Source organism: Nycticebus coucang, chromosome 10, assembly GCF_027406575.1.
Source record: "Nycticebus coucang isolate mNycCou1 chromosome 10, mNycCou1.pri, whole genome shotgun sequence".
In the NCBI taxonomy this organism is placed as follows: domain Eukaryota; kingdom Metazoa; phylum Chordata; class Mammalia; order Primates; family Lorisidae; genus Nycticebus; species Nycticebus coucang.
In genome coordinates this window covers 54,254,518-54,281,994 of record NC_069789.1, presented here as the reverse complement: position 1 = coordinate 54,281,994, position 27,477 = coordinate 54,254,518, and the positions used below count along the sequence as shown (strand labels likewise).

At 47.2% G+C, this 27,477-nt stretch overlaps 1 protein-coding gene across 1 annotated transcript in view; it reads right to left on the bottom strand.

The window, feature by feature from the left end:
* Positions 1-27,477, bottom strand: part of PLXNA2 (plexin A2) — a 217,915-nt gene that overhangs the window by 34,475 nt on the left and 155,963 nt on the right. The window contains exons 10-12 of the mRNA XM_053605381.1: positions 22,071-22,271; positions 20,298-20,394; positions 16,912-17,102 (exon numbers count right to left, since the gene is read on the bottom strand). Coding sequence (XP_053461356.1) covers positions 16,912-17,102; positions 20,298-20,394; positions 22,071-22,271 — 489 coding nt within the window. The remainder of the gene's footprint in view (positions 1-16,911; positions 17,103-20,297; positions 20,395-22,070; positions 22,272-27,477) is intronic.

Genomic DNA, 27,477 nt, shown 5'->3' with positions numbered 1-27,477 from the left:
GAAATCCGCCCTCAAGGAACTTAAAGTCAAGCAGGATGAGATAAAGGAAGTGTATAAATAACGCTGATTCAGAGTGCACAGTCATGAAGTCCATACAGAGAGAGTGGGAACTCAGAGGAGTCCAGATTGGGTGTGGCTGCAGGGGGCAAGATCAAAGGTGGAGAGTGTGTTTGATACTGTTCTGCAAAAAAAGCACTATGCCAAAAAAAAAAAAAAAGTACCATGACACATGTTAGAACCAAGGAGAAACAACTTTAGGATTGTCCAAGTCTTTTCTGACTTTCTATTAACAAAGATCATTTACTTATTCATTGGTTAATTTAGTCACCAGATGTTGTCTCATTTTGCTTTGACTCACCACCCCACCCCCACCCCCCAAAAAAGGGACTAGCAGAATCAGGTTCTCCCAAGGTGTAAACTTCTGTCTAGGAGATGATCAGGTACTTGGCAAAATGCAGTCCTCTGAGATCCAATGGATCCCAGTGAATAAGTTTGGCAACTCTCAGTTACCTGAAATAGGAAGAAATTAGAAGAGAACTCAATCCTAGATTAGCAAAGGAACACAGAATTTCTGAACGAGAAGGGACCCCAAAGTATCTTATTTGGAGATCTTTATTTTACAGCAAGAAGATTGAGACCCAGAGAAGTCAGGGGTGGATCGAAGGCCTCAAATAACTTGTACACACAGCAGTAAAAAAGTCCAAAGTTCTTTTCACCACACCATAGGAAAGGCAAAATGGAAGAGAGAGGGAGGAGAGGAGGGGACTGATCACAGTCAAGAGCCCACTAGAATCTCCCAGACAGGGTGGGGTTGGGGGCTCTGGGTCCTTGGGCACTTCTGGACAGTTTCCCTCTAACCCTGTGTATGATGAAGAGTGTCTGGTGGGGTGGCAGAGACAATGTGCCCGGGGCAGAGGTCCAAGGTGAGTATAGGTGAAGATGCTGTTGAAAGCTCTGGAGATGCTTCCTGTCTCCTTTCTCCCCCGCCCCTGGAGGTGTGCACCATGAGTTCCTGTGATGAGTGCACCATGAGTTATACCACCAACCCAGCCACAGAGCCCCGAGTGAGAACGAGCAGACAAAAGATGACGGTGGTGGGATGAGAACCAGGACAGGCCTCCTCGCCTGACCCCTGGGCACTCAGTGAGCCACCTTCCCTCTGTGCCAATCCTGAACACTCTCAACTGTGGGCTCATTTTACCCATGTCACCTTATCTATGGCTCTGATCCCCTTTTCTGAGAATAAAACATCCCACTTTATGAATAAAAATAAGTAAGCCACATGAATTGAGTCAAGGGAGAGAGTCCAGCGGCTCAGAGGCATCTCTGCATGTTGGGAGTGAGAATGGGGGAAGTAAGGACAAGTTGAGGAGGGAAGAGCTGGCACGAGGAACCAGAAGCCCCTACAGCTCTTCTGTGCCTGCACTCTAAAAATATCCCTCAATAAAACATTCTGGCTGTTTTACTCTCCCCTGGCACAGTTCCCTCAGGGACCTGGGACTCCTGAGCTCCAGGAGACAGAATCTTATTAATGAGAAACAGGGAAGGGGCTGCCTCCATGCCCTCTGTGGGAGAGCATCAGTAGGGGGGAATCTGCTTTTAACTCCTGCTTCTCCTTTGATCATCTTGGAATGAGCATCCCCAGCCCCTCCATCCCCTCCCCTAGCCACCTGGATGGCATGAACCTCTATCCAGAGGAACTGACAAAACAGTGGTGATTGGCTCCCTCTCCTTCCCTTACTTTTATTTTTAAAAAATACATTCTTTTGCTTGCTGTAGTTAATTACAACCTTTCAGAAAAGCTGTGAAATAAAATCTTTCTGGAAAGCCTAAAAATATTTCTGTCTTGCAGGTAGCATGTGGGGATAATACTCAGCGGCATTGGCAGGTTCTGCAGGGTAGCGTCTCCCTGCTGGTAAGTAAGTCATGGTGGTGTTTTCCTTCCAGCATACAAGGGTTGGTGGCAGACACATGGTCGCCGGCACAGGAGTGTTGTAGGGGCCATTAGTTAGCACAGAGCTGCTCACAAGCATAAGTCAGCTTACACTGCTTAGGGAAGGAAGGCCTTTATATTTTTTTGGTAAATTATTAGCAAGTGTTGTAAGCTTGGCATGAAGATACAAGTCAAAGAGATGGGTAGTGGTAGCTAACAGCTGCTGGAATCCAAACCAAGAGAATCTGTCCTCATGGGTCATTAAACCAGGTCCACGGGGCTTGGGAAGCGCGTGGGGAATGCTGGGTCTTCGTGGAGGTCTTCTTTCATCCTCTGTATTATGCAGCCGGCACTGGGTAGGTGGTGAGGGAGTTCAAGGAGACCCCGAAGCAATTACCATGCCCTAGGGCTTACGAGGGACATAGTTTGCAGCTTCCTTGCTTAAAGCAAAACCGATGTATAAAAGTCTGGATTTCCAAAACACAGATGAGGTGGTGATCATTTGATTTGCAAGAGGATTCCCAAGGCCACTATTACTGATGACTTCCAAATCTATATTGTTGGCTCAGCTCTCTCTCCTGAGCTCCATAGCCATATATCTAATTGCTACTGGACATCTCCACTTCCCCATCTATATCCCTCAAGTGCCTCAAATTTCACCATGTCTAAAACGGAACTCTTAATTTTTTCTCCTCCCACCCTCAACCTGATTACCCTCCCCATATTGTACTTCAAGGTTAATAGAATCTGCACGCACCCAACCAGGAATCTTGCAAGCATCTTCCAACCATTCCCTTTACCTCTGCTACCAAGTATAATAAAGAAGGTCACCAGGCCAGGCTCGGCGCCTGTAGTACAGTGGTTATGGTGCCAGCCACATACACTGAAGCTGGTGGGTTAGAACCTGGCCCAGGACAGCTAAACAACCATGATGACAACTGAAACAAAAAATAGCCAGGCATTGTGGCAAGCACCTGTAGTCCCAGCTACTTGGGAGGCTGAGGCAAGAGAATCATTTAGGCTCAGGAGTTTGAGGTTGCTGTGAGCTGTGATGCCACGGCACTCTACCGAGGGTGACATAATGAGACTCTGTCTCAAAAAAAAAAAAAAAGTCACCAGGCCCTATTGGTTCTCATTCCTGGGTGTCCTTTGCATTTATGTGTTCCACAATAGGTTTTCAGCAGAACCCTGTAATCTCTTACTCACACTAACCGCAATGGTCTCCATGTAAATCTCACTTCCTCATAGCTGCCAGGGTGATCTTCATGCACACATACTTGACCAGGTTACTAGACTGTTGCTGTATAAATCCTCAGTAGCTCTGCCCACTGCCAAGGCTAAGGCCTGAATTCCTAATGCTGGCCTGGCATTTGTGGTCCTTCATGTGCCACCTCTTTGGCCATGTCTTCCATTCTACAGTAAGCCATCCATGTCCTCCCTAAATACCAGTGGTGTCTTCATACATAATACCCTTTAAAAGTCTCTGTGCCTTTGGACATGCTCTTCATTCCCTCCCTGACAAAGGCACCCCACAGAAGATAGCCCCTGCCACCTGAGGCCTTCCAGGTGGCTGAGAAGGGTCTAAGGACCACACCATATGCATGGTGGCCTGGAGCAGTGAGGACCCATCATCCTACTTCCTGCATTTCTCCTCAGGACCAAGTATTCTGAGGAGGCCATGGAAGGGAGATTTGGTGGGAAAAGATTTCTTCTCCAGAGAGGGACTGAACAGGATCCCCCCAGGACACAACCTCAGACCAGGCTCAAGTTCCCCTGGGGACTCTGCCACAATGGCTCTCTCTAAAAATCAGCATTAGATTGCAGGGCCCCAGGGCTACATTCCACAATGTTGGTTCTCTCTGGAGTGAAGTCTAGCCTTCCCACATGGTGTATAATGGGGGAAGTTGGCTGATCCCCAGCTCCTGTTTGGAGAACTCCAGGGAAGTCCTTCCAGATTTGGAAGGGCTGTGGGCTACAGGGGATGGGAAAGCTAACCTCCCACAGACAGGAGGGTGAGAGGGCAGGGTAGAGTCACATGGAGCTCCCCACTGACAAAGGGGGACAAACTATGCCTGGGATACTAGTCGGGTCCACTTGTCTTGACCAGATGGCCCTTATGCTTCTGGCTACTTTGAGGAAAGGAAGAGAGACAATCTGATGTTTGATTAGGGCCTGCAGCAGGAAGATAGTAAGCTCTATTGTCAGACAGGCCTGAATTTAAACACTAGCTCTGCTACCTATGAGCGATGTGACCTTGAATCTCAATGTCCTCATATGAAAACAGACAATAATGCTTGCCTCGTGGGGATGATGTGGAGACTAAGTGAGATAATATTTGGAAATTTCCTAAAATGCTTGCTCAGAAAGCAGGTCTTGATTGGTAATTTCCTTTCCTGTGTTTCTCTGCACCTAGGCATTCCTAAGTGATAAAAATATGGCGTGTTGAAGTTGGTAGGGTGAGAGAGGATGGAAATCCTCTTATTAGTCTGGTAGGACAACACACAGATCAGGAAGCTCATAGCTGAGATGCTGGGTGACCTGGGCTGGGAGGGGCTGCTTGTGGCCTGTTGGGAGAACACCTGCAGCCTGAGCTTGGATGGGGAGCTGTGGTGGTGCTGAGCCTGGGCCTTGGCTTTGGGGGGGCTCTGGATCCTGAACAGGACCATATTTTGAGGCAAAATTCACATTTTCACCCCCAAATAAATTTGGAAGGACATTGGCCTTGTCTAAAATGGTCTTTGTTCCCTTCTCCCTCCCTCTGGCCATTAGACAATCTTGGGTAGGTACAAAATTTCACAATGCGTTCGACGAACTCTTTCAGGGAAGACATCCTGAAAGAGATACCCATGAAAACAGAAGACAGTTTGGTGTGCATGTGTGTGTGTGTGTGTGTGCGTGCGTGCAAGTGCATGGCAGGTGGGATGAGAGGAGGGAAGGAAGATGAAAACCTGTCAGATCAGCTGGGAAGATCTTTAGATACTGACTAATTTCATCTGCATGCCTTTCTATACTGTGGACCAGAAATCTACCTCAATTCTCCCACTGTGGACCTTAGAAGTCAGAGCTAGAATTGGAGATTGGGCAAAGAAGACCCTAGAAGCACCTGCTGTTTCCAGGTTGGAGTAAAGTGGGTTGCTGTGGCTGTCCTCTGCGTTTCATGCTGGCACCACCTGTGTGCTGCTCTTCCGCCCGCCCCTCACACCTGGGGCGCCACAGAGTTCTGGCTCAGCCCTCTCACAGACCACAGTCATAGCCACAGAATAACATGTTGGGTAACATCAGACTCATAAGATTACAATGGAAGTGAGAGTCCTATCATCTGGCGCTGCCATTCTACCATCACAGCACAAGGCATTATTCATGTGTGTGTGTGTGATGCTGTTGTAAACAAACCCCCCACACTGCCAGTTGTCTCAAGGTATACCACATGCCATGTGTGCAGTATGTAATATCTGATAATGATAATAAACTACTATGCTACTGGTTTGATGGGTTTGCTAAACTATGCTTTTAATCATTATTTGTCTACTTATTTTTAAAAAAGGATTAACCGTAAAACAGCCTCAGCCAGGTCTTTCAGAGGTGTTGTGGGAAGAGGCACTGTGGCAGGAGATGACAGCTCCATGCATGTTACTGCCCCAAAGACCTTCCAGCGGGGCAAGAGGTGGGGGAGGGAAGGTAGTGATAAGGATGATCCCTACCCACCCTGTGCCCAGGCCTAATGTGTGGTGTTGTGTCTTAGTTTTGAACAAAAAAGTTTAAAAAGTAAAAATAATAAAAAATTCCTAAAATAGAGGGTCCCTTTCCCCCTCCCCCCAGTTATAGGGTGGGAAGCCTGCATGCATTTGACACTGTGTCCTCTCTGTTGGCCAAGAATGTCCCCTACAGGTGCCTCCCCAGCCTCAAGGCTCTGCTCAAGATGCCTCCTCCATGAGGCCTCCACTGATTCCCTTCTCCTAGGTTCCCATTGCCTTGTGTAAACACAGCTATGATGTAACAATAAAAAGAAAAAATAAACCTGTGAAGTCAAGCAACATGGAGGAAAGTGAAAAAAAAAAAAACACCTCTAAGGTAAGATTACAGTCCCTACACTGGACTGTAACTGCTCATTTCTTCAATAGGACAATAACTATGTTGGGATAGCAACTGTCTTGCTTTTCTTAGTAACCGAATTCTCAGCACCTAACCTGAAACAGCAACTGTCAATAAATATCCTCAATTCTCTGTTACTAGGAAATGCTGATTTCAACCAGAGTCTAGAACAAACTGTGCTCTTTGATGATGACTGAAAGAATGGAGATGCCTAAGTGTTGCTTGAAAGTGATGTGGTACTCTAGCATGGAGATCATTAGGAAGGTTTTCTTGCAATCTCTCTTGCTTTAATTTAAGCCAATTTCTGGTTTGATTCCTCATTGAATGGAGGGCTGAACAGCTGCCTCCTCATCAAACATCTTTCAGATACTGAGGACAGCAATTAAGTCACCCCTGGCCTTTGCTTCTGCAATTCTGCCAGCCTTTTCTCTGAAGATCTTGTTGTCTAAACCCTTTGATCATTCCGGATGCTTCCCTCTGGACTGGTGGATTTCTTTGCATCCTCTGAGAATGTAGTGACCCATACTAGGCTTGTGGCTTGAGCAAAGGCCTGACTGGCTGCTGTGCAGTAAGGAGGGTCTGTGAAGATGACTTCCTTTGCTTGTCACACACACCATTAACTAGGCTGGCCATGGACAAAACCTAGCAGAGGGTAAACATTTGGTATCTTCCTCATGTTCTTTTTCATTTTCCTCTCTGGGATTCCTTTCCCCATTTTAGGCACCTTTCACTCTTCTTTTCTCTCCTTCCTAAAGAAAGTTGCATTTGCATTGTTTTTTTTGTTTTGTTTTGTTTGTTTTTGAGACAGGGTATCACTCTGTTGCCCAGGCTAGAGCACAGTAGCATCATCATATCTCACTGCAACCTCAAACTCCTGGCCTCAAGTGACCCTCCTGCCTCAGCCTCCCAAGCAGCCAGGCCTGCAGGTTTGCACCACCATGCTTGGCTAATTTTTTTCTATTTTTTTTTTATACAGACAGGGTCTCACTCTTGCTCGGGCTCATCTCAAACTCCTGAGCTCAAGTGTCCTTTTACCTTAGAGCGTTGGGATGACAGGCGTGACCCACCGTACCTGGTCAGTATGTGCATCCTGATGGGACTTTAAGCTGTGTTATTACCAAGTCCTGGCCGTGTACTTTTTGATCTGCTCATCTTAAGCCAGAAAGATTAGGCCAGCGGGATGTGGGGTCAGGTAGGCATGCCTAGGCCGAGGCACACACAGTGGGAGACTAACTGGGAGGTTCCTACCTTCTACTGGGGCCTTCCCAAAGAGTCTAGGAACCTCTGGTTTAGGGAGCCACTTCTCCACTGCTCAGATCCCACGTGGACAGCAGCACAGCCCAACTGAGAGCTGGTGAGCACTGAGGCTCCCCAGCCGGATCTGTGTTCCTGCCAGACTCTGTCATGTTTGTTCTCCTCCGTGGGTGCTGCGACCTGGAAAGCGGTGCTGTGATGTTGCACTCGCCCTCATTCTTGCAGCCTCTAATTGAACAGTTCAGAGGGAACTGTGCCACAAAGCTGCCCAAGGGTGAGAGCAGATGCAGTCGATTAATTACAGCTGGGGAGATGTGAAGGGCTGCATGGGGGAGCAGAGGGAGAGGCGCTGGAAGGCCTGGGGGGCTTTGTAGACTGGGAAGGGAGTGCTTAGTCAGGCCATGCCTGGGTTCAGATTTTGACAGAGTCTCGGAGGGCCAGCGTTGGGGCCTCCATCAGAGTAGGGGCTTCAGGGCTCTGAGGAGCTTCACAAAGCCCTGCTCCCATCCTGTGACCCCATCTTCTTCTTCCTCTGGTTATGTCACCTGGCTGTTAGAGATGGTGGGAGAGAAACCAGAAGCAAGGCTCCACTTCCAGGCTATTCAAGATTCTGATGGCTACCATTTTACATGTATTAAGTGCTTATAATGAGTATGCAATTATCCCAGTTAGGACTCAAAACAAGCTGTGAAGTGTTATTATTCCTATTTTACATATGGAGAATAGGGTCCCACAGAAGTTAAAGAACTTGTTGGGTATTCCGCAGGGAACTAGCAGACAGGTCTACCCCAGCTCTGCTTTTGGCCTCCACATAGCACTGCCTGAGTTGACCACCCTCCGGCCCTTCCTGCCCTGGGGGAGGCCCCTAGGTCATCAACCTGCTCATGGGGTCCTCTGGTTGGGCTGTCGAGTCCCTCTCCCTTGTTAAGGCCATATTTTGCTGCTTACCAAGGAGCTCCAGAGTTAGCTTTGCTGACTACTCTATTTGTTGCAGCTCTCTCTGAGCTTCTGAGCAACTACCCTGCCTCCTCTCTGCACCCACCCCAGTGATTGTCCACTCCCCTCTTGACCTTGCCCCTTTGTCCTCTCTCCTTGTGCATGTCCTGTCTCCCCAGAGGAGACCACAGGCTTTCTTCTCATCTCTTTAGGAAGAGTTTGGTGCCAGCTCCTATCCCCACTCTGGCTCTGTGGATCGGTAACTCTGTTTGTCTAGGTGAACTCAGGAAAGAGATGAAGGACAGTGTGTGTGCATACTGACCAAATGTGAGCACTCTAGAGTGGAGTAGCTGAAGGCTAAATCACAGTTCTAAAATTGAACTACCAATGTGACTTCAAGAAAATCAACATACTTCATAGAGCCTTAGTTTCCACATCTGTAAAATGGGTCTAATATTGTAAGTTATGGCTCATAAAAACTGTTGTGAGGTCTACATGCAATGACAGATGTGAGGAGCTAAGAGCAGTGCTAGGAGTATGGGAAGCACTGTCTGAATGTTAGCTATGATTTTTATCATGACTACTTTATGACTAAGAAGCTCGGGCAGGAGTCAGGCTAGCTGAAGTCCATGGGAAAAGTGGCTTTGTTCTCACAGTGTCCTGTGTAGGTGTTGTTCTTGGTGGTGCTCAGGGCAGGTGCAAACTTGTGATGGGGAAGTGGCTGGTGGAGACGTTGCTCAGCACTGTGTTGGTGCCCTCTCTAATGGGCCTGCACTCCTCTTGCCACAGCCTCCAGGAGGCAGTCAGTCTTCACCATGGAGGTTTATAAGAGGAGATGGGAGGGACTGACATCACAGCCTCCAGGAGGCGGTCAGTCCTCACCATGGAGGTTTGTAGGAGGAGACGGGAGAGACTGACATCACAGCCTCCTGTTTGGGGGGTGGGGCGGCGTTCCACTCCAGGATGGCCTTAGCCCCATCAGTGTCTCAAACAGATGGTCATGCTCTGCATTAAAAGCTTTTGTATCTGAGCCTGGGATTTCAGGTAGGCCCTGCCCTGAGGAGCCCCTTAATCAGGACCAGCCAGTGAAGAAGCTATAGGATGTAGGCAGCTCATCCTCTCCTTCCTATGCCACTTGCTTCTTTCCTGTACCTTAGTGTTTTCCTGAATTTAGAGGGCAGTGATACGAACTTTGTGCCTGTAAGTTTCCCTTCCGTCTTGACTCCCAAAGACATGTGGACACTGGTACAAGAAAGCAAATTGTCACAGTCTTCTCCAGCTTGGTGTGTGTGCACGTGTGTGTGTATGTGAGCACGTGTGTGCACATGTCTCACGATAGCCTAGAGCCCAGCTGATGGCTCTGTAGGAATCTATGGTACTGGTGGCACCAGCTCTCCTGCCTGGCATGAATCCTGGCTGGCTCTGTCTTAGCTGATAGTACATTCAAAACCTAATTGTTATCTCAGCAGAGTAACTCCATTATTCATCCTGACACCATCCCCCGTTAGCTGTTTGTTGCAGTGATGTTATATTAATGAGGCCTACAAATAAATGAACGGAAGATCAGAGTGCTGGCTTGTTTCTCAGGAAAGCTGTCTGACTTATTTATTTATTTACTGGGAACTTTGCAGTGAGTCACTGTGGCTCTGGGCAGGTGGCTTTTGGCCTGTCCTGCAGAGATTTGGTGCAGTCTTGCGGATAAATAGATGTAAATGTCCTAGTTTGCAAAAGAGTTTTGCAAACATATTTTCAAGAGAGAGAATCCAGGAAAATACAATCTACTTGCAATGATTTGGGCAAGTAGAGTGCAGAAGCCAGCAGGAGTGATAGATCATCCCCAACTATTAAGGTATCAAAAATAATTTGAGCTTGGTTTTAGAGGGCAGTGTACATGGTTTTCTACAATTGATTTTCTTTCCCAGTTACATGTACCTAAGATAATGTTAAAGAGAATTTATGTTCCTTAAGCATGGACTAGTGAGGTGTTAGAGAAGTTACCATGGTTGAAAAATTTATAAAGTCAAAGCTACAGGGTGGTCAGTGGTGAGACAACTGTAAAACCTAACCCCACCCCTCACCCCCACCTGGCATCTGTGTGGCCTTACTGGGAAATGTGGTGGATGGCTTTAGGAACACACAGGAACATTCACACCTGAAGGGTGGTAGGTACCTGGTCACGTGGTGAGGGCACCAATTCTGGGGATTCATCCTCTGCATGTCAAGCCTGCTTTGCCTTTGAGCCACCCTGATCTCTGTTCTCATTTGAAGGTATGAACCACATGGGTCTCATCCTTTGAGCCTTCCCATCAGACTGAGATGCTTGACAGGTGACAGCTGCCAGGCCAAGGAATCCAGCTCTCACTTAACTGTCATCCCATTGGTGGGCACAGCCATAAAAACAACTGAATCAAGATTAAAGGTAGTTTAAAGAAATACCTGGGGCAAGAGTTAAGGTAAAGCTTACCCTAACAGGCAAGAAGTGATTATCCTAAGCTCAAACGCACCCCTAAATAATTTCTTCTTGTTGTTTTTTTCCCCCTACTCATAGAAATACATCAGGACTCAATTACGTTTAGGAATATAGTATATGCAGGTTCCTTTAAGGCCTGATGCCAAGGGTGACCCATGTGCCCAGTTTCCTGGCATCTTTCAGTATCTTCCAAGAGGACTCTGATCCTGAACACAGGCATTTTTGGGGTGAGGTGGGGGAATGCATAGGTAAGGAAAACCTACCCTCCATTCCTCTGACCAACACAGGTGGCATGGCATGGTCGGGGGAGTCAGAAGGTCCTGGTTTTCAACGTCTCTTCTGCCACAAACCAGATGTGTGACTTTGAGCAAATTCTTTACTTTCCTAAGTACTGTTTCCCCACCTCCTACCTGAAGATAATAATAGCCATCTTTCAGGGTTGTTTGGAGGAGTAGAAATGTGCACAGAGCACGGTAGAGTCTTGTTAAAGAAAATCAATTATTATTACTGAGACCCGCAGAATTAGGATGATGGCTGGTCTATTCATGTGACTGGCACAAGGTTAGTGCCCTTGTTAGCTGTGGATACCTATGTCCCTGCCACAGTTCTCTTTCCACAGGAGATAAGTGCAAAGGGTGTAGGCCCAGACCCTTTGAAGGAAGCACAGTGGCTCCAGGGCAGGTAGTTCCAGGCTCTTCCGGGGGCCCCATGTCCAAGGATAGGCGGGGGTTACTCCGGGAGAGGCCTCACCCCCGCCTGCCCACCTGGGACTCACCTAAGCATGTGCTACACTGTCAAGCGAAGCACAGTGCATGGCACACAGCAGTCACCAATTAAATATTCCTTTAATGACTGAATTAATTTATGTAGGATTGTGACATCTCCTTTTGTTCAGAATGTTCACTCTCATGAGTTGAATTTTGTCCTCCTAAATCCCTGTAGCTGAGAGTGTGACTTTATTTGGAGACAGGGTGGCTATAGAGGTAGTCATGTTAAAATGAGGTCATTAGGGTGGGCCTTAATCCAATATGACTGGGTATTGATTTTATACTTGATCTTACCCAAAGGGTAAAGAAGAGACATGTTCTTATTATTTAAAAAATTAGCAAGACAGACAAACACGTGGGCAGGACACGTGTGAATAAGAAGGCAGAAACCAGGCTGAGGCATCTAGAAGCCAAGAAACGCTGAAGATCGCCAGTAACCGCCACAGCGAGGAGGGAAGCCTGGGCAGATTCTCGCTCACAGCCCTCAGAAGGACCCACGCGGCTGACACCCTGCTCTAGGACTTCTAGCCTCTGGGACTATGAGGAGACACATTCCGGTTGTGTAAGTCCCTGTGATACTTTGCTATGGCCCCCTAGGAAGCCAAGACCCTCACTTGGTATAGAGACCTCTGCATAGTAGCTCCACATCCCTCTCCCCTCCCTGATTTCATTTTTCTGAGAACATATTCAGCCTCCTTTCCCTTTCTGCTGGATCCTGCCCACTCATAGCTTTTTTTTTTTTTTTTTTTTGGAGTTAAAAAGTATAATAGCCGGGCGGCGCCTGTGGCTCAGTGAGTAGGGCGCCGGCCCCATATGCCGAGGGTCGCAGGTTCGGACACAGCTCCGGCCAAACTGCAACAGAAAAATAGCCAGGCATTGTGGCGAGCACCTGTAGTGCCAGCTGCTCGGGAGGCTGAGGCAAGAGAATCGCGTAAGCCCAAGAGTTAGAGGTTGCTGTGAGCCATGTGACACCACGGTACTCTACCCGAGGGCGGTACAGTGAGACTCTGTCTCTACAAAAAAAAAAAAAAAAGTATAATAGCCAAAATAACAAATTTACTAGAGTTCAACAGCAGATCAAGCTGGGCAAATCTAGAAAGAAATATTTTGTGATAAAAGACTACTTAAGGGCCCACTCATAGCTTTTTAGGAAATGTTTTCTCTGGGCCTTCCTTTTCTGTGGGGGGCTCATAACACCCTCCTTTTTGAGGTCCCAGCAGGTCCTGGAGCACAGGATGAGAAGAGAAATGTGGCAGGCCTGGCATCTCACAGGCCTTCCAGTCCTTTGCACGTCTCCTGTTCCCGGGCTTGAGCAGGTGACACGTGCACAGACACCCAGGATGACAGCTGGAAATGGAGCAGCCAGGATCCCTCCCTCAGAGGACAGCATCATTATCACACCATGAACTGGCTGAGAAGGAGCAGACGGTGGGTCCTGAGGGGGTCCTAACTTGAAGTTTATGCAAACTGAGAAATTCAATAGCCTGTACAACTTGTCCTACATGACGCTGCCATAAAAGATGGGTCCCTAGGGGTGGGCTTGGTTGCCATGGAGACTGGGGTAAGGAGGGGTTAGGGAAGAACACAGCTGTTTATCTAACTATGCCTGAGCCCACTCCTTTTCCTAAAGTAGAACCTCCTTTGAGGTCATCTCGTTTATTTCTCATCTTCCAGGCAGGATACATCCATTTCCAGGATTAGAAATTCTGGCCCCCACATTCCCCCTACCCCAGGACAGCTATCACAGGACCTCAGAGAATCCTTCCCTTTTTACCTTTCAAGAAGGATCTTTGGAATAAGTGGCTTCTGTTGGCCTCACTGAGGGCGGCACTGGGGAGGGAGGGTGGGTACACGTTTCTAAGATAGGGGCTAGAGACAAGGAGATATGCATAAAAAGAAGCAGCTCCCAACCTTTTTGGCACCAGACACTAGTTTCAGGGAAGACGATTTTTCCATGGACTGTGGGGGGACATTAGATTCTCATAAGGGGCATGCAACCCAGATCCCTACAGTTTACAGTAGGGAGAATCTGATGCCTCAGCTGAGTGACAGGAGGCCGTGATGCAAGTGATAGGAGTGGCTGTAAATACAGACAAAGCTCTGCTGTCTGGACTACTGCTTACCTCCTGCTGTGTGACCTGGTTCTGAAAGGCCAGGAACAGTAGTAATCAGTCCATGGCCCAGGGGTTGGGGACCACAGCCTAAAAGAATATGGACCTCATAGAATTGCAGTGACTAAGGTTTAGGGAGAAGATCCATGCCACTCTAAGGGATTGGCCAAGAAAGCTGAAGTAAAGAAAATGAATTGATTCTCCTAAAAGGTTACTTTTAATAAATGATGCATTCTTGCCAAAAATGCCATAAAAATGAGGTTGTGCCCTTCTTGGAACATTCTGCTGAAAGGTACATGAGGTTGATTTTTCCCCATTATTGCTTTTGTCAACTTTGATCACGTGGTTAAGGTGGGTTCCACCAGGTTTCTTCACCCAGAAGTTACTTTATTCTTGTTACAATTGATAAGTATTTTATGGGGTGATGGCTTAAGGCTACATAAATATCCTGTTTTTCATCATACCTTTGTCTGCTCATCTCTGAACCAATTATTAGTGTGTACTTTGCCAAATGGTGATTTCTATTTCCATAATTCTTTCTCCTCCATTATTTATTTATTATTTATTTCTATCAATAAGGACCACGGACTCTTACTTTATTCCACTGACAGAGATCATGGCTATCATTATTTCTTTTCTTGCTCACACTGCCCAGATTTGGTCTTTGAGATCCCCTTCAAGTTGGCTCCTGTGCCCTTTTGACAAGGAACATCCATTTTTGTTTTTTGAGTACTTCTTGCCAAAAATATATAACCTCAATTTAATCATGAGGCAGCCTCAGACAAATCCAAATTGAGGGACATTCTGCAAAATAACTGGCCTGTTCTCTCCAACAGTATCAAGGTCGTGAAAGGCAGGAAAAGACAGAAAGTCAGAGGATTAAAGGACTAAGGAGACATCACAATGGAATGTCACATGGGACCCTGCATTGGATACTGGGCAAGAAAAAGGACACCAGTGGGACAGTTGGCAACACGTTAATAAGGCGTATATTAGATGGTATTATTGTATCAATGCTAATTTCCTAATTTTGATAATTGTACTGTGGTTATGTAAGATGCTAACTTTAGCAAATCTGGGTGAAGGGTATATAAAAGTTCTTTGTACTATTTTTGTACCTTTTATAAGCCTGAAATTATTTTAGAAATAAAAAGTTAAAGAAATAGAAAATGACTTTTACAGAGAAAAGAGGATCAGGTGGGGGGTAGGAGATGAAAGAAGGTAATCCAGATAATAGTGAGCAAAACGTTCCAGGCCTGGACGCTCCCTCCTGCACATTCTGTCCAGAGTGATATCCCCTGAGTGGCTTGGGAGGCAGCATGGATTTGTCTGTCCCTAAAGATGCTTTTTCATTTCTCAACAGTCTCAACTTGAAACACACCAACAGGAGATCGGGACCTCCAACTCCCGCTGATATGTTCACTGGGAAAATCAATTGTAGCCTAATTACCTCAGGGGGTTAATTAGCCTCGTGGAGCTTGGGTGTCCTATGTGAACAGAGCAGCCTGTCGGTTCCCGGTCAGTGAGCAGGGGCGGCAGAAACAGAGGTTTCCCAGTGAGAAGCTTGCCTTGGGGCTGGGAAGGGGCCCCTGCCAGTTCAGAGGGGACAGTGCAGCTGCTGCCAGGGCTGACAGAGGTGGGAGGCGCTGATGGAGGCGAGTCCCTGCCTAATCTAAACCCCATCTGAGGCCACAGGTGCTCACAGAGGTAGAGACTGACAACTGGTGCAGCAAGAAGAATTACAGAACTGTATAAGTTCTCAGGCCAGCAGTTGGTGAAAATCACCAGAATCAGGGAGAAGGCACGGAGCCCTGAGCAGCTCAGGAAGCCGGGGCACCACTGGCAGCCCCCACAAACATTCTCTTCCAGCAACATAAAGACACAGAAGAAAGTGAGGAGGCATCATTATCCCCCACGGTTAAGAGTAAAATGGGATCGAAGCAGGACTATCTCTGCACTCTCATACCACCTTCCTGCGTGGATGGAGGATGACCTCCATGTAGGGGACCTGCTCCCAGGCAACTGCGGTCAGGCTGGGTCATGTCTATCTGGTCTATACCAGCTAGAAAAGGTCTGGACATTAAGGAAGAAGCCCCACTTCTTGTTTTATGTTATTTGGGCAAATCCTAGAGAATTTAAAAATGATTTTACAATTAAGTAAGTGTGAGTTCAAATACTGGCTCTGTCGTTTATCAGCAGCTGTGTGAATTTGGGCAGATCACGCAACATCTCTGAATCTCATTTTCTTCATCTATACAGTGGAGTTGAGAATATGTCCTTTGCACCATTGTGGTAAGGATTAAATGTAATAGTGTAGGGCACATTCAATAAACATTTGCTTCCTCTGCAAATAACCCATCTCTGTGTTAACAGCACTCAGTACATTTTGAGGGTTTCTTTTTTAAACTGAAATTTCTATATGATCATAGGGATGCTATGGAAGTTTCCCAATACTCTGTGACATAGTGGGGGGGCCAGAGTTGCTTTTTGGCTGGTAGGAGAAGGGATAGCGCATCTGCTCAGGGGGGAGGCAGCAGAGGGGGGTCTGTCCCGGGTTTCTCAAACATGCAGGACACTGGAGTACTTGCTGGCCTTTACTCCTAGTCATCACCAGGAAAGTGCAATTAATTGCAAAGCACAAGTGACAACTATTGAATAGGGACTGGTGAAAGGTAATGAGTAAACGATGCAACCAAAGTACCGTACCCTGCTCCTCATCCAGGCCGTTCAAAACCCAAGCGATTGCATTTTCATCAGCATCATTTATTCGTCTTCCTTTGACATGTGCTATTTTAGAAACATCATTTTTTTTCTCCAGGATAGTTAATTTCCTATCTCTTTCCATTAAAACACATGAATACATTGGGACAGAGAGTAAACCCTGGGAAATGGCATGGTGGCTAACATACCGACTGCCTTTACCTTCTTCCGTTTTCAACTTTGCAACTCTGAGCTAATTGCAGCTCTGAAATCACATTTCTGCTGAGCAAAGCTAAACTTGCTTTCGGAAGTGTTCACCCACCATGGAGCCAATTTCTTGTCCTCACCTGGCTCATCCAGCTTGGCAGGGAGACTGGGCTGGCTCTTCCTCCCTTGTTGTGTGCAGGTGCACGCTGATGTGCATGCTCATTCACGCACAGGCACGAAGATGCATTTCCATACACCTGTCACCAGCGCCTAGGCAGGACCTCTGGGACCCGGGACACACACGAGGGGCTTCCTGCACCCCCGCAGTAAATAAACTCTACCACGAACTTGTCCACAAAGGCTTAGCTCACCCTCCTCTCCCACTGCCCGGGGGCCAGCTCCTGGCTGTGCCCTCCTGCTCTGGGAACTGGGGGGACTCACCTCAGTGATTTGGGGATTGGAACACTTGACATTGTGGCTGGACCAGTCAAGCCAGGGACTGGAGGGGCTGGTACAGTGCTGGTTGAGGGTGCATCTGCGCTCACCGCTGCACCAGCCACACTCGAACTTCCGGTCAGCCTTGAGGCAGAGGCCGCAGCTCTCCCGCTGAGCTGCACACTTGTAGAGATGAACTGCAAAGAGAGAGGTGGTCACAGGGAGACTGGGGAGGGCTGCCCACAACATGTCCTCTTCTTGAGGGCATGATAGAAATTGTTCCCATTCATGGATAACACTATTGGTCATCCATTACCATTGCAAGAATGACAGATGAGTAATTAATAGTTTAGGCCTCTTAGCTGTCACATAAAGGCACTACGGAAAATAGTATTTTTAAAGAGTTCTGGCTATAGATTGAATCAGATCAGTGCTTTAATTGTGGCTTCAGTACTTCCTAGCAGTGTGACAAACCTTGAACCTCATTTACTTCATCTCTAAACTGGAGATAATCATTGTTTTTTGTGAGGTTTGAATAAGATGTTGTATATTAAGCACTCAGCACAGTGCCCGCAACATATCTGATATTCTACACGTGCTTATTATCTTTTCTTTGAACTTATGCCACAATCTCATGCTGCCATGTCTCTTACTCTCAAGCTCTCGCACATAGCCTTCAGTGTGAAAGATACGGGCTCTATTCCCCCCTGAAGGTATAAATGTAGCTCAAAGAGAGATGGAATGACTCTCAGAGCTTACTAAGGTTAGTGCCCCAAACTGGAATCCTGAAACTCCAGCTGGCTGTGCTGAGAAGAAGAGAACTTTGCCCTCCACACTGGAAATCACATGGGTCTGGGAGAGGAGTCAGCTCAGGCTTAAAAAAGGGCCAGGTGGCTGTCAGTAGTAGAGAGGCACTGCTGATAAAAAGAGGGTGATCTGGCCTTGTTCACAGGCCCTGCGGCTGGAGCGTGTGTCCCCAGAAAGGACAAACTATCTATAACAGGTTACATCTAGAGTCTGCAAACCTTTTATCTTTGCTTTTTGTCTCCCACTGACTTAAAAGGCCTAGTATAACTGGCCAGTCAACGGAATCGTGCTTTATGAGCCCAGGGCTTAGCTCTTTACCTGCTGGGGTTTTGAACTCAAGAGTCCCAAGTAGGATTATCCAGAAACAAAACACTGAGAAAGCCATTTTTCAACTCTTCTGGTCAAGCACATGTAAGCCTTCAGGACCAGGAGGTGTGCCGCTGCTAGAGGTCATGGACATATTCCAGGGGAGTGGACATTTTTAAATTCTTCCACAGGTTCCCCATCCTGTCTGTTCCTTTGCTCTGTCCAGCATCCCTTAGTTCCAGCTGCAGTGCCTATGGGCCTACATTTAAATACCCTCCAGTCTATGGATTGTTTTTTTTTTTTTTTTTTTCCTTTTTTGAGACAGAGTCACACTTGTCACACTTGGTAGAGTGCCATGGCATCATATCTCATAGCAACCTCAAACTCCTGAGCTCACGTGATCCTCTTGCCTCAGCCTCCCAAGTAGCTGGGACTATAGGCACTCACCACAATGCCTGGCTAGTTTTTCTATTTTTTAGTAGAGATGGGGGTCTCGCTCTTGCTCAGGCTGGTCTTGAACTCGTGAGCTCAAGCTATCTACCTGCCTCAGTCTGCCAGAATGCTAGGATTACAGGCATAAGCCACTGTGTCCGGCCCTATCTATGGATTCTTGAGGTAGAGGGCAGTAAATGGGAATCTTAAAATGAACAAAAACACATCAAGCATTTATAAGTATGTAGCACATGGTCCCTATACACGAGCTCATTTGCTTTTCCAAACCCTGGGAGGGGGCATCCTTTCCTTTATTTCATAGATAAGCACTGTAGGATATAAAGGGGAGCAGTAATCAGTCTGGGGTCCACACAACTGGAGGTGAGCAAACCAGCAGCCAAACCCTGCTTTGCTGGATTCTAGAACATGAATCCTTAAACCCCATGATCTTCTCCACTTGGTACAATGTGACACTCAGGGTCTGGGGGATATGTGTGTGAAGCGCTCTGTGCACTCATGGAGCTTCCTCAGCGTTGGGAGAGTCACAAGTGAGTTCTGATGCAACAGTTCGCAAGCGGCTGTTCTCTAAGCTCCAGGTGCATAGGCAACCTCTGGGACAGAAGCCCAGATCCTCAGCAGGGAGAATGTCTCCTACCTCTTAGCAGTGAGAAAATTTGCCCTGCGCATGAGGAGAAATAGAAAAAAAAAAAATACCTCCCTGGCTCAGTTTCTTTCTCCATTCTAAGTAGCATCCATTTTAATGGCAGCTTCTGGGACAGAGCATGAAGCCCCACAGATGCTGAGACACTTGCAGACTCTGCTGGGGCTTTCCCTTTACCCATTTCCACTGGGTGGAAGCAGAGGCGTGTGACACATCTAGGTACTTGAGTTGTGGCAAGATATGTGGCTCATGGTGCAGGAGGAGAAAGGGAGGCATTCAGGGTGGGGGAAGAGAACTTAAATCCCACAGCAGCCTGAGCAGCAGACCCTCAGAGTGATGTGGTTAGGCTTATGGGCCCTGAAATTAAGACTGTCCTGGTTTGAATCCTGGCTCTTACTAGCTGAATCTTGGCCCATTGCTTAAACTCTTTGGGCTTCAGTTTCCTTATCCACAAAATGACAATAGCAATACCTCTCAGAGTTATTGTGATCATTAAGAAAAATAATCTTTGCTAAATTATGTAGTGAGCGCCTGCCCACAGCACGTGCTCATCATGTTGGAGTTCCTCTGCTCGTTCTTGAGAGCAGATGGACCTTGGTGTTTGCTGCATTGAGAGTCGGGCCTACCTCACATGTTGGAGGAGGATGCTGAATAAAGGTGGCCCTCATGGAGCAGCCCTCCTGCTGCAGCCCAGCTCCCCTTCCTGAGCCTCTTTGCTCCAGATGTGAGCTTGAGTCCACATGTTGGGCCCTCCCTCCCACCTCAGACCAGGAGAGAGAGCAGCCTTAAAAACCTTCTTTGTTCAGTGACCGTGACCAGGGCCAAGGACAGGGGAACAAGAGCCTGATTAGAAACAATATCTCCATTTCCAGGGAAACTGGCAGGACATTCCTGCCTGCTGTTCTTCCAGGTCAGGTTCCATAGACACTTCAAAGCCTGCGGGAGCCAAAGAATAACGTGGATGATCCAACAGCCGCCCGGCAGATGCTCTGGTTGTAATAAAACAGGGCTCCCAACAGGACTCCTTTGATGGCTCCAAATGTTGCTTTAGGATCCTCTGAAGAGCTCGGCTGACAGAGGGAGTGTATTATTCATGGCACAGCGGCCGCTGGCTCTGATCCCTCCAGCCCCAGTCTTTCCTGGGGTCATGAAAAGATCAAACTTCTACCCAGAAGTAGCTGCTTACCTTTCAGGTCTTGAGGGTTGTCGATGATGAAATTGCCATTCCACACCACGGCGAAGTCCACGGCCAGGTTGCTGATGTCCATCCCATCATACTGGTACTGCAGGGAGAGGGATAGAGGCACATGGGCCTTGTGGTTCTCTGTCACCAGGGTCAGGGATGCAAGGAACTATGTGTGCTGCTCAAATTATCTCTATGATGCCCTTTCCCTGACTCTGTCACGAATGCCAAGAGGATCCTGCCTACACACCCAGCCTGGCTCTCAGTGCCTTGAATACTCTGATCCAAACTTACCTCTTCCCCTCTACTGCGGCCTGCAGAAATCTCTGAATCTACCTGTTTCCAAATATATTTATGTAAGCCCCTCTCTGTGTTTTTACTGAGTTCACATCTAGTGAGGAACACAGCTCTGTTCCTACTCTTAACCCGTCCTTATTCTGCTAATCTGGCTGAGATCTACCCTCCCAACAGCTCTGCCAGCCACCCCCCAATTTCTGTCCCCTGGTGTTGTTGCTCTGTGTCTTTAACCAGCACTTCCCATAAGCTGCTGTGTCTCCTTTCACAGGAGTCTAGTCTGTCTGTAAAGTCCACGTTTCTGGAGGCAGAGCCAATGCCCTTACTGCCCAGTAATCCCCACAGAGTCTCTGCACAGCAGTCCTTGAGTGACCGGTTGGCTAGGCCCTGCAGTCGCCCTCATTCTGCACATGAGCCTCACTTTGGTCAACAGTCCACTAGGGACAAGTACCCACAGATTTCTGGGAATAATCTGATGAGCCCTACCATTAAAGGCCTTAAGCTAACAAGACTAAGAATCAACTTTCTCTGTGTGCTGACCCCACAGAAGACTTTTAAGCCCTTCCCATTGGGGAAGCAGCCACCCCTCTGGCTGGCCTGGCTGCAGGGCACCTCTATAAAGGAGACCTGGGGGGCATCTCCTGGCGAGGAGGGTCCCTGCCCCACCACTCAGATCAGCTCTGGAGGGCATGTGGCTGTCAGCGCTCCTGCCCCCAGCCCTTCCCTGCCGCCTGCCTCCCTTTGTTGTGTTCCATTTCTTTCTCATCCCACCTTCCCCTTGCACTTGGCGGCCTTCCACCGATTACAAATTCTATCAAGCGCCTGTGACCTGGGAATCTGACAGCTCCCTGATAAGAGGCCCAGATTCTCTTTATCTCTCCCAGGCGAATTAGCTTCCCTCAACACCTTTGTCATGTCACCCCCTCCCCCCTTCTCAGAGCTGACCCCCCACAGTCAGAGACAGGGAGTTGGCAGATAAAAAGATCTTCTCTGGGTTAGTATTATAATTAAACACCTCATGCTCTCTGTCTGCCATTCAGGATTGGTTTAACCCTTGTTGCTCCTGATCCACCGCTTTCTCCTTCCACTGTCTCACCTCAGCCCAGGCCACTTCCCTGTCTCTTCCCCCTCCTTCCTCCCATGGAGCACCCTCTGCTTTAGTCACTCACTGACTGGCACAGGTGTAGGGTGGAGCTGATTCTCTTTGGCTGAAGTTTCACTGTTTCTTAAACTTTAGAAAGGGCATAGACATCTCAGCTTCTGCCATAAAGGTCCTCACAGAACTCTAGCTCCTCAGTACCATGACCTTGCTCTGCCCTGAGTGAGCTGTCTGGGCTGTGGGCACGCTCCTCTGTCCCTGGGGACGTGGGGTTAGCCTGTGAACTCGGAAGGCTCTGGAAGGCCTGGCAGGCCAGGCTGAGGCATAGGTGTAGGTGTAAGAGAAGCCTACGCTCCAGGCAAGCCCGGCCCGAGCTCTCTCACCGAGCTGTTCTGGCACTGGACGCTGGAGCTATTGAAGCGCAGGGCAGGCACACGGTGGACGGCCCCCTGGATGTTGAGGACGCACTCATAGCCTCGCTGACCCGACTGTGGCTGCGGCAGGTTTCGAGCCTTCAGGGTGATCGGCTTTACCTCCCCAACTGGAATCAGGATTTCCTCTGTGGGCACCAGCTGGGGACAGTCCTTGGGAAGAAGCAGAGAGGCCCCATCGGTCCCTGGCTCATGCCATCTTACTTGCCTGAGCCAGGGCAGAGACAAGGCCCTGACACTAGGCCAGGCCACTCACCAGAGGGGCAGCCCCTCATTAGGGGGCATGTTGAGTGGAAGGGAAAATGGAATCTCTCTTAGTGCCTGGGCTTTGCTATTGCCCTCACATCCCACAAGTTGTCCTGCATCTGGTATGTGTATGTTACACTTAGGAATTAATTTCCAAGGACTACTTGTGGCTTGGCATTGGATTTTATCTCAGGTTGGATAAAAGAGACTCCATATGTCCCCGTCTCCCATGCGGCAGCCCCACCTCTGGGTTTCATCTTGTTCCCAGCTCCCCCAGCAACTGCTGCCCTATACTGTCCCATGTCTGAGGTGGCCATTATCGGCAGCTTCAGCTTCCTGCTCCAGCTGAGTGGTGCTTCCAGGAGGTGGATCAAGCCCTCCCAGCAATACTCTAAACACTTGCTCTGGTTTTTTATCTCATTTCATTACCAGGCCCTGTATGAATGCCATGTTGCTTTGGAAAACATAACCAAAAAAAGAGAAAGTCTTAGTAGGGAGGGTCTTTGGGAAGGGTCACCAGAGAGAGACAGGAGAAGGAAAGATCAAGTTTCCTGAGCTCCATGCTCAGATGCTGCTTGTCCACCAGAGGTCAAAGTACCACCCTCCCAGCTACAATCTCCTCTTTCTCCCTCTGCCCCAGGAAACAGGAGCCAAGTAGCCCCTGGCAGTGAGGATGTTAAGCCCATATAGAATCATTCCTCTCTCCAGGGATGACTGGAAAAATCCTTGCAGGTGTCTCCTCTTCCTCCATCCCCCTTCCCCTGGGCAGTGGTTCTTAGAGGGGATTTCCGGGAATGCAAGGGAGCTAATGTTGCTATGAGGCCAGGGAAGGTGCTATTGGCATTTGCTGTCAGGGGGCCAGGATCCTTGGATTTCTTCCAAGATGTAGAATGGTATCCAGCAACAAAAAACTGTCTGCCCAATGCCAAAGGCTATCCCTGTTAAGAAGGCTGGTGCAGTGTCGGCAATGTTGAGCAATAGCCCAGCCTCAGATAGGGAACTGGGAGAGCTGTCCATCTGGTGTGGCTTAGGGTGTCGTCTCTTTTCTCTGGGTCTTAATTGCAAGTCCTCAGCATGTGGCCCCTGCCTATCTCCCTCTTAACCTTGTGGCTTTTAAATATCATGGTTCAGCCATAATGAACATACAGTTAGTTATGAGGTACCATCTTCCTTACTGAACCCATCTCTGGTCTTTTGCACGTGCTTGCCTCTGTAGCTAAACACTCCCTCCTGCCTCCTATCCTCCGTCTTCCTCCCAGCCCCTCTCCTGCCTCAGCCTCCAAACTCAGTTCAGCTTCCCCTTCTCCGGAAGGCCCTCCTTGACCCTGTTCCTGCACTGGATTCAGGATGGATATTGCCCCATGACTGTATTTGACCCACAGAATTGTGATTTCTTGTTGACTTGTTTTCCTGCCTGGGCCGTGAGCTTCATGAACATTAACAGCGTCTTATTCACCTCCATAAACCCAGCCTTCATCCCAGTGATTGGTCTGCAGTGGACACTTGGTCACACTTTTAGGGAAAGTAAATAGAAAAGAAGACAATAAAGCAACCCATGAAAAGATCTTAAAGTTCTCTTTTAGCTCCAACTTTGTAGATTTTTTAGAGATTCTTTATAGATTCTAAGGTTCTGCATTCTGGACATCAAGAGGCTTGAGAAGGAGTTAGATTCTTAAAAGCTGGGGCTGGAAATGGTCATGGGTTTTGGAGTCACTTAATTTCTAAAGTGGTGTGTTCATATCTATTAAGAAATCTTGAGGATTTTAGAAAAGCTGGGTGCAGAAGAAATTCCTCACAAAGACCAATGTAGGAGGGTCTGGAAGAACCTGCAAGGTCACTGGTGTCATCCCTTGCCTGCTAGCCAGTTGTATTTTAGGGCTCCAGGCAGGCTGGGCTTCCTCAAGAGAGCAGATCCTAAGGCAACCCCAGAACAGACGGGCCCCTGTTTAGGAGCCAGTCACTCTAGCTGCCAACTCATAAACTTGTTCTTTACTGCACTTTTACTCTCATTCCCCGCGGGCACTCTTGACAGAGTCTTTCATATATTTATAGCCAGGAAAAAAACAAACACCAGCTTAGGGAAGCCCAGGCATCCTATGGAAAAGGAGATACCACTTACTATTAGGGGCTAAAAAAAAAAAATCCCCATCGAATCTATTCAGTTAGAATTTTAATTTAGGTTAGAAATTACACTGAGGTATAATGGTGTGTGTGTGTGCATACACATGTGCGTGTGTGTGTGAGGGAATAGATTTGCAGACTCTGAACTGTTTGATGAATTGTAAATGATGAACAGTTGTTTTTCTTCTCTAAAGAGCTTAGACAACAAATTTAAATTTCAATAGCAAGGTCTTAAAGATGTGCTTCTGAAAGTATGATGTCTTAGATTAGAGAACAAGATTGTAGAATCCTTTTAACTTTGACAAAAGAGTGTGTGTGGGGGTGCCCAACACAACGGGGGTGCCAAAAAATGTACATACATTTTAAGAGTTCTTGTTGGAAGTAAAATCTATCATTCTCCAAAAGTGTATGAATCATAGGTAAAATAGACGTGCATAGCATGTCTGGGTATACCTGACCAGTAATGGTATCTTCAATTCAACTCCAAAAACTAATACATAGATAAGATCTCTTAAAATGTGTATACATTTTGGAGCACCATCTGTGTGTATATTTGTGTGTTACATAACACACACTTATTTTGGCTAGGCTAAGTCCAGTCCAACCTAAATGTTAGAGAATCATGAGTAGATTTTATAAATACCCTTGTGAGCTTTTTTAAAGAATTCTAGAATTTTAGAAGAATTTCTCATGGTATGCTGCTTTAGATCTCTAGGAACTGAATTTAAGGGCAATCATTAGAGTCTTCCCAAATGCCTAAATAGGCTCCAAGATTGCTCCAGTAGAAATACAATGTCTTATGCTTTGCTTATTTGGCTATTGCTCTTAGGTCAGACAGAATAGGATTTTTCCTTGTATTTACTATGGCAAAGGAAAGAAGTGGTTGGTGCCCCAGGTATGTTCTCTTTATCTTGGGAATTGGGAAGATGTAGACCCTTTAGGGTTTCTGCTCTGCATATTCACAAGGGACAGTGAGTCTTAGGTGAAGACAGCAGTGTTAAGGGGTGAAGGCAGCTAGAGGAGACTGGCAGCCCAGGGAATTGCCAAGTTATTGGAATGCCAGTACCTCTAGGGCTGTAATGGGTTCCATCAGAAACAGTGAGGGCCCTTCCAACCTGTTTGCTTCTGTGGGCACTCCTATACACACACACACACACACACACACACAAACACACACAGAGTACCTGTCCTAAGAATAAGAAAGCAAAAAATAATCAACAGATGCTATTTCTGCAGAATATTAAAACTGTCATTATCATTCTTCTTCTTTCTTTTTTTTTTTTTGAGACAAGAGTCTCACTCTGTTGCCCCAGGCTAGTATACAGTGGCATCATCCTAGCTCACAGTAACCTCAAACTCCTGGGTTTAAGTGATCCTCATGCCCTAGCCTCCCAAGTAGCTGGGAATACAGGTGCCTGCCATAATGACCAGCTAATTTTTCTATTTTTTATAGAAATGGGGTCTTGCTGTTGCTCAGGCTGGTCTTGAACACCTGACCTCACATAATCCTCCTGCTTCTGCCTCCGAAGAGTGCTAGGATTACAGGCAAGAGTGATCCTTGTTATCATTCTTATATACTGATCCTCATTGTCTTCTGAGTGACCTCTTTAGGTCATCCGATTCCCCCCTGTCTCCAGTCCAACTGGAGCCAGAATCACCTCCTCAGCAGAAATCTTAGCTTAAATAAAGACGTCCTGTTTGGGAATATCCTAGGGATGGGGTTGTGGGGGAGAGGATGTACAACTCCAGTGAGGGCAGGGACCCTGGTGGAGGAGCCCTCTGAGTCTTGGGGCCACCTTGCCTACCCTCTGCAGCTGTGCTCTGCTAGCTTTCTCTGGTGGGGACCCTTTAGCCCTCTGAAACAACTTCTCCCATGTGGAAATGGCATTATCATCACCCACTGGACTTCAAAGAGAGAGAGCAGCCAGCATCCTGGGAAGCTAATCGGATTTATTTGGTTCTATCTTTCCCCTGGGATAAGGCATAAAGAAGATATTTATGTATCTACATCTCACTAGGCCTGGTTTAGCCATGGAAGGATATGAGCTTTAAAAGCTGAAAGCCATACACACTCCCACGTACAGCCGCTTGCTAACACCATGTCACAGCCTGATCCAGCCCAGGGATGCAGAGATTTTAGGGGGCTCATCAGAGATGTTGTACTCTGAGCACTGGGAAGGGCTGGCTCATACTTTGAGAGAGCTTAAGAGATAGCCCAGTTGAAATTCAGTTTCCTCAGCTACAAAATGGTACAAATAATACCTGACAACCCTACATTGCTTGAAAGAGAAATATGAAAATACATTTTAAGTGGTAATAAGCTGGAGTAACAATTGTTAATATTACTGCATATTACGTGTGTGTGTGTGTGTAGAACAAGAGGACTTCAACTTATTCGAGGCCCGCTTGGAAAACTGACTCTGAATCCTGATTTCTGTATTTCTTTGATATAGAATAGGAAAATTATTTAATTTATTTAAACCTCAGTTTATTTATCCATAATAGAATCCACTTCATAGAGTAGTTAACGTTAAATGAGATATATAGCTGCATATATAATAAACACTCAATAAATGTTAACTACTAATACTTTTAGTTTGGAATTGCATTCATTCCAGCACAGCTGTTCTTCATTGTCAAGCCTAACCACGGGAACTGGTCCATCAGCCTTCTGGAAAGATGTGGGCAGACTTACCTCATATGCTGGCTGTTTTTTAATCTGGAAATGGCACTACTGACCTATCTTCTGTGGGCAGTTTCTCCATCTGTGGAGATGGATTTATGTTGGCCCATCCATACCCCAACCTCTCACAACTGACAGCGAAGGGCCAGATTGAAGTCAGGCCAGCAAGTATTGCTGTGGCCATGGAAACAAACAAGTTCTGGGGCCCTGATTTTCTGTAGAAAGCATACTGTACTCATCTTTTTTTGATGCTTGAGTTCTCTGTAGCCTTGAGCAAAAAATCTAAATTTTTAGCATCTTGGTTACTAC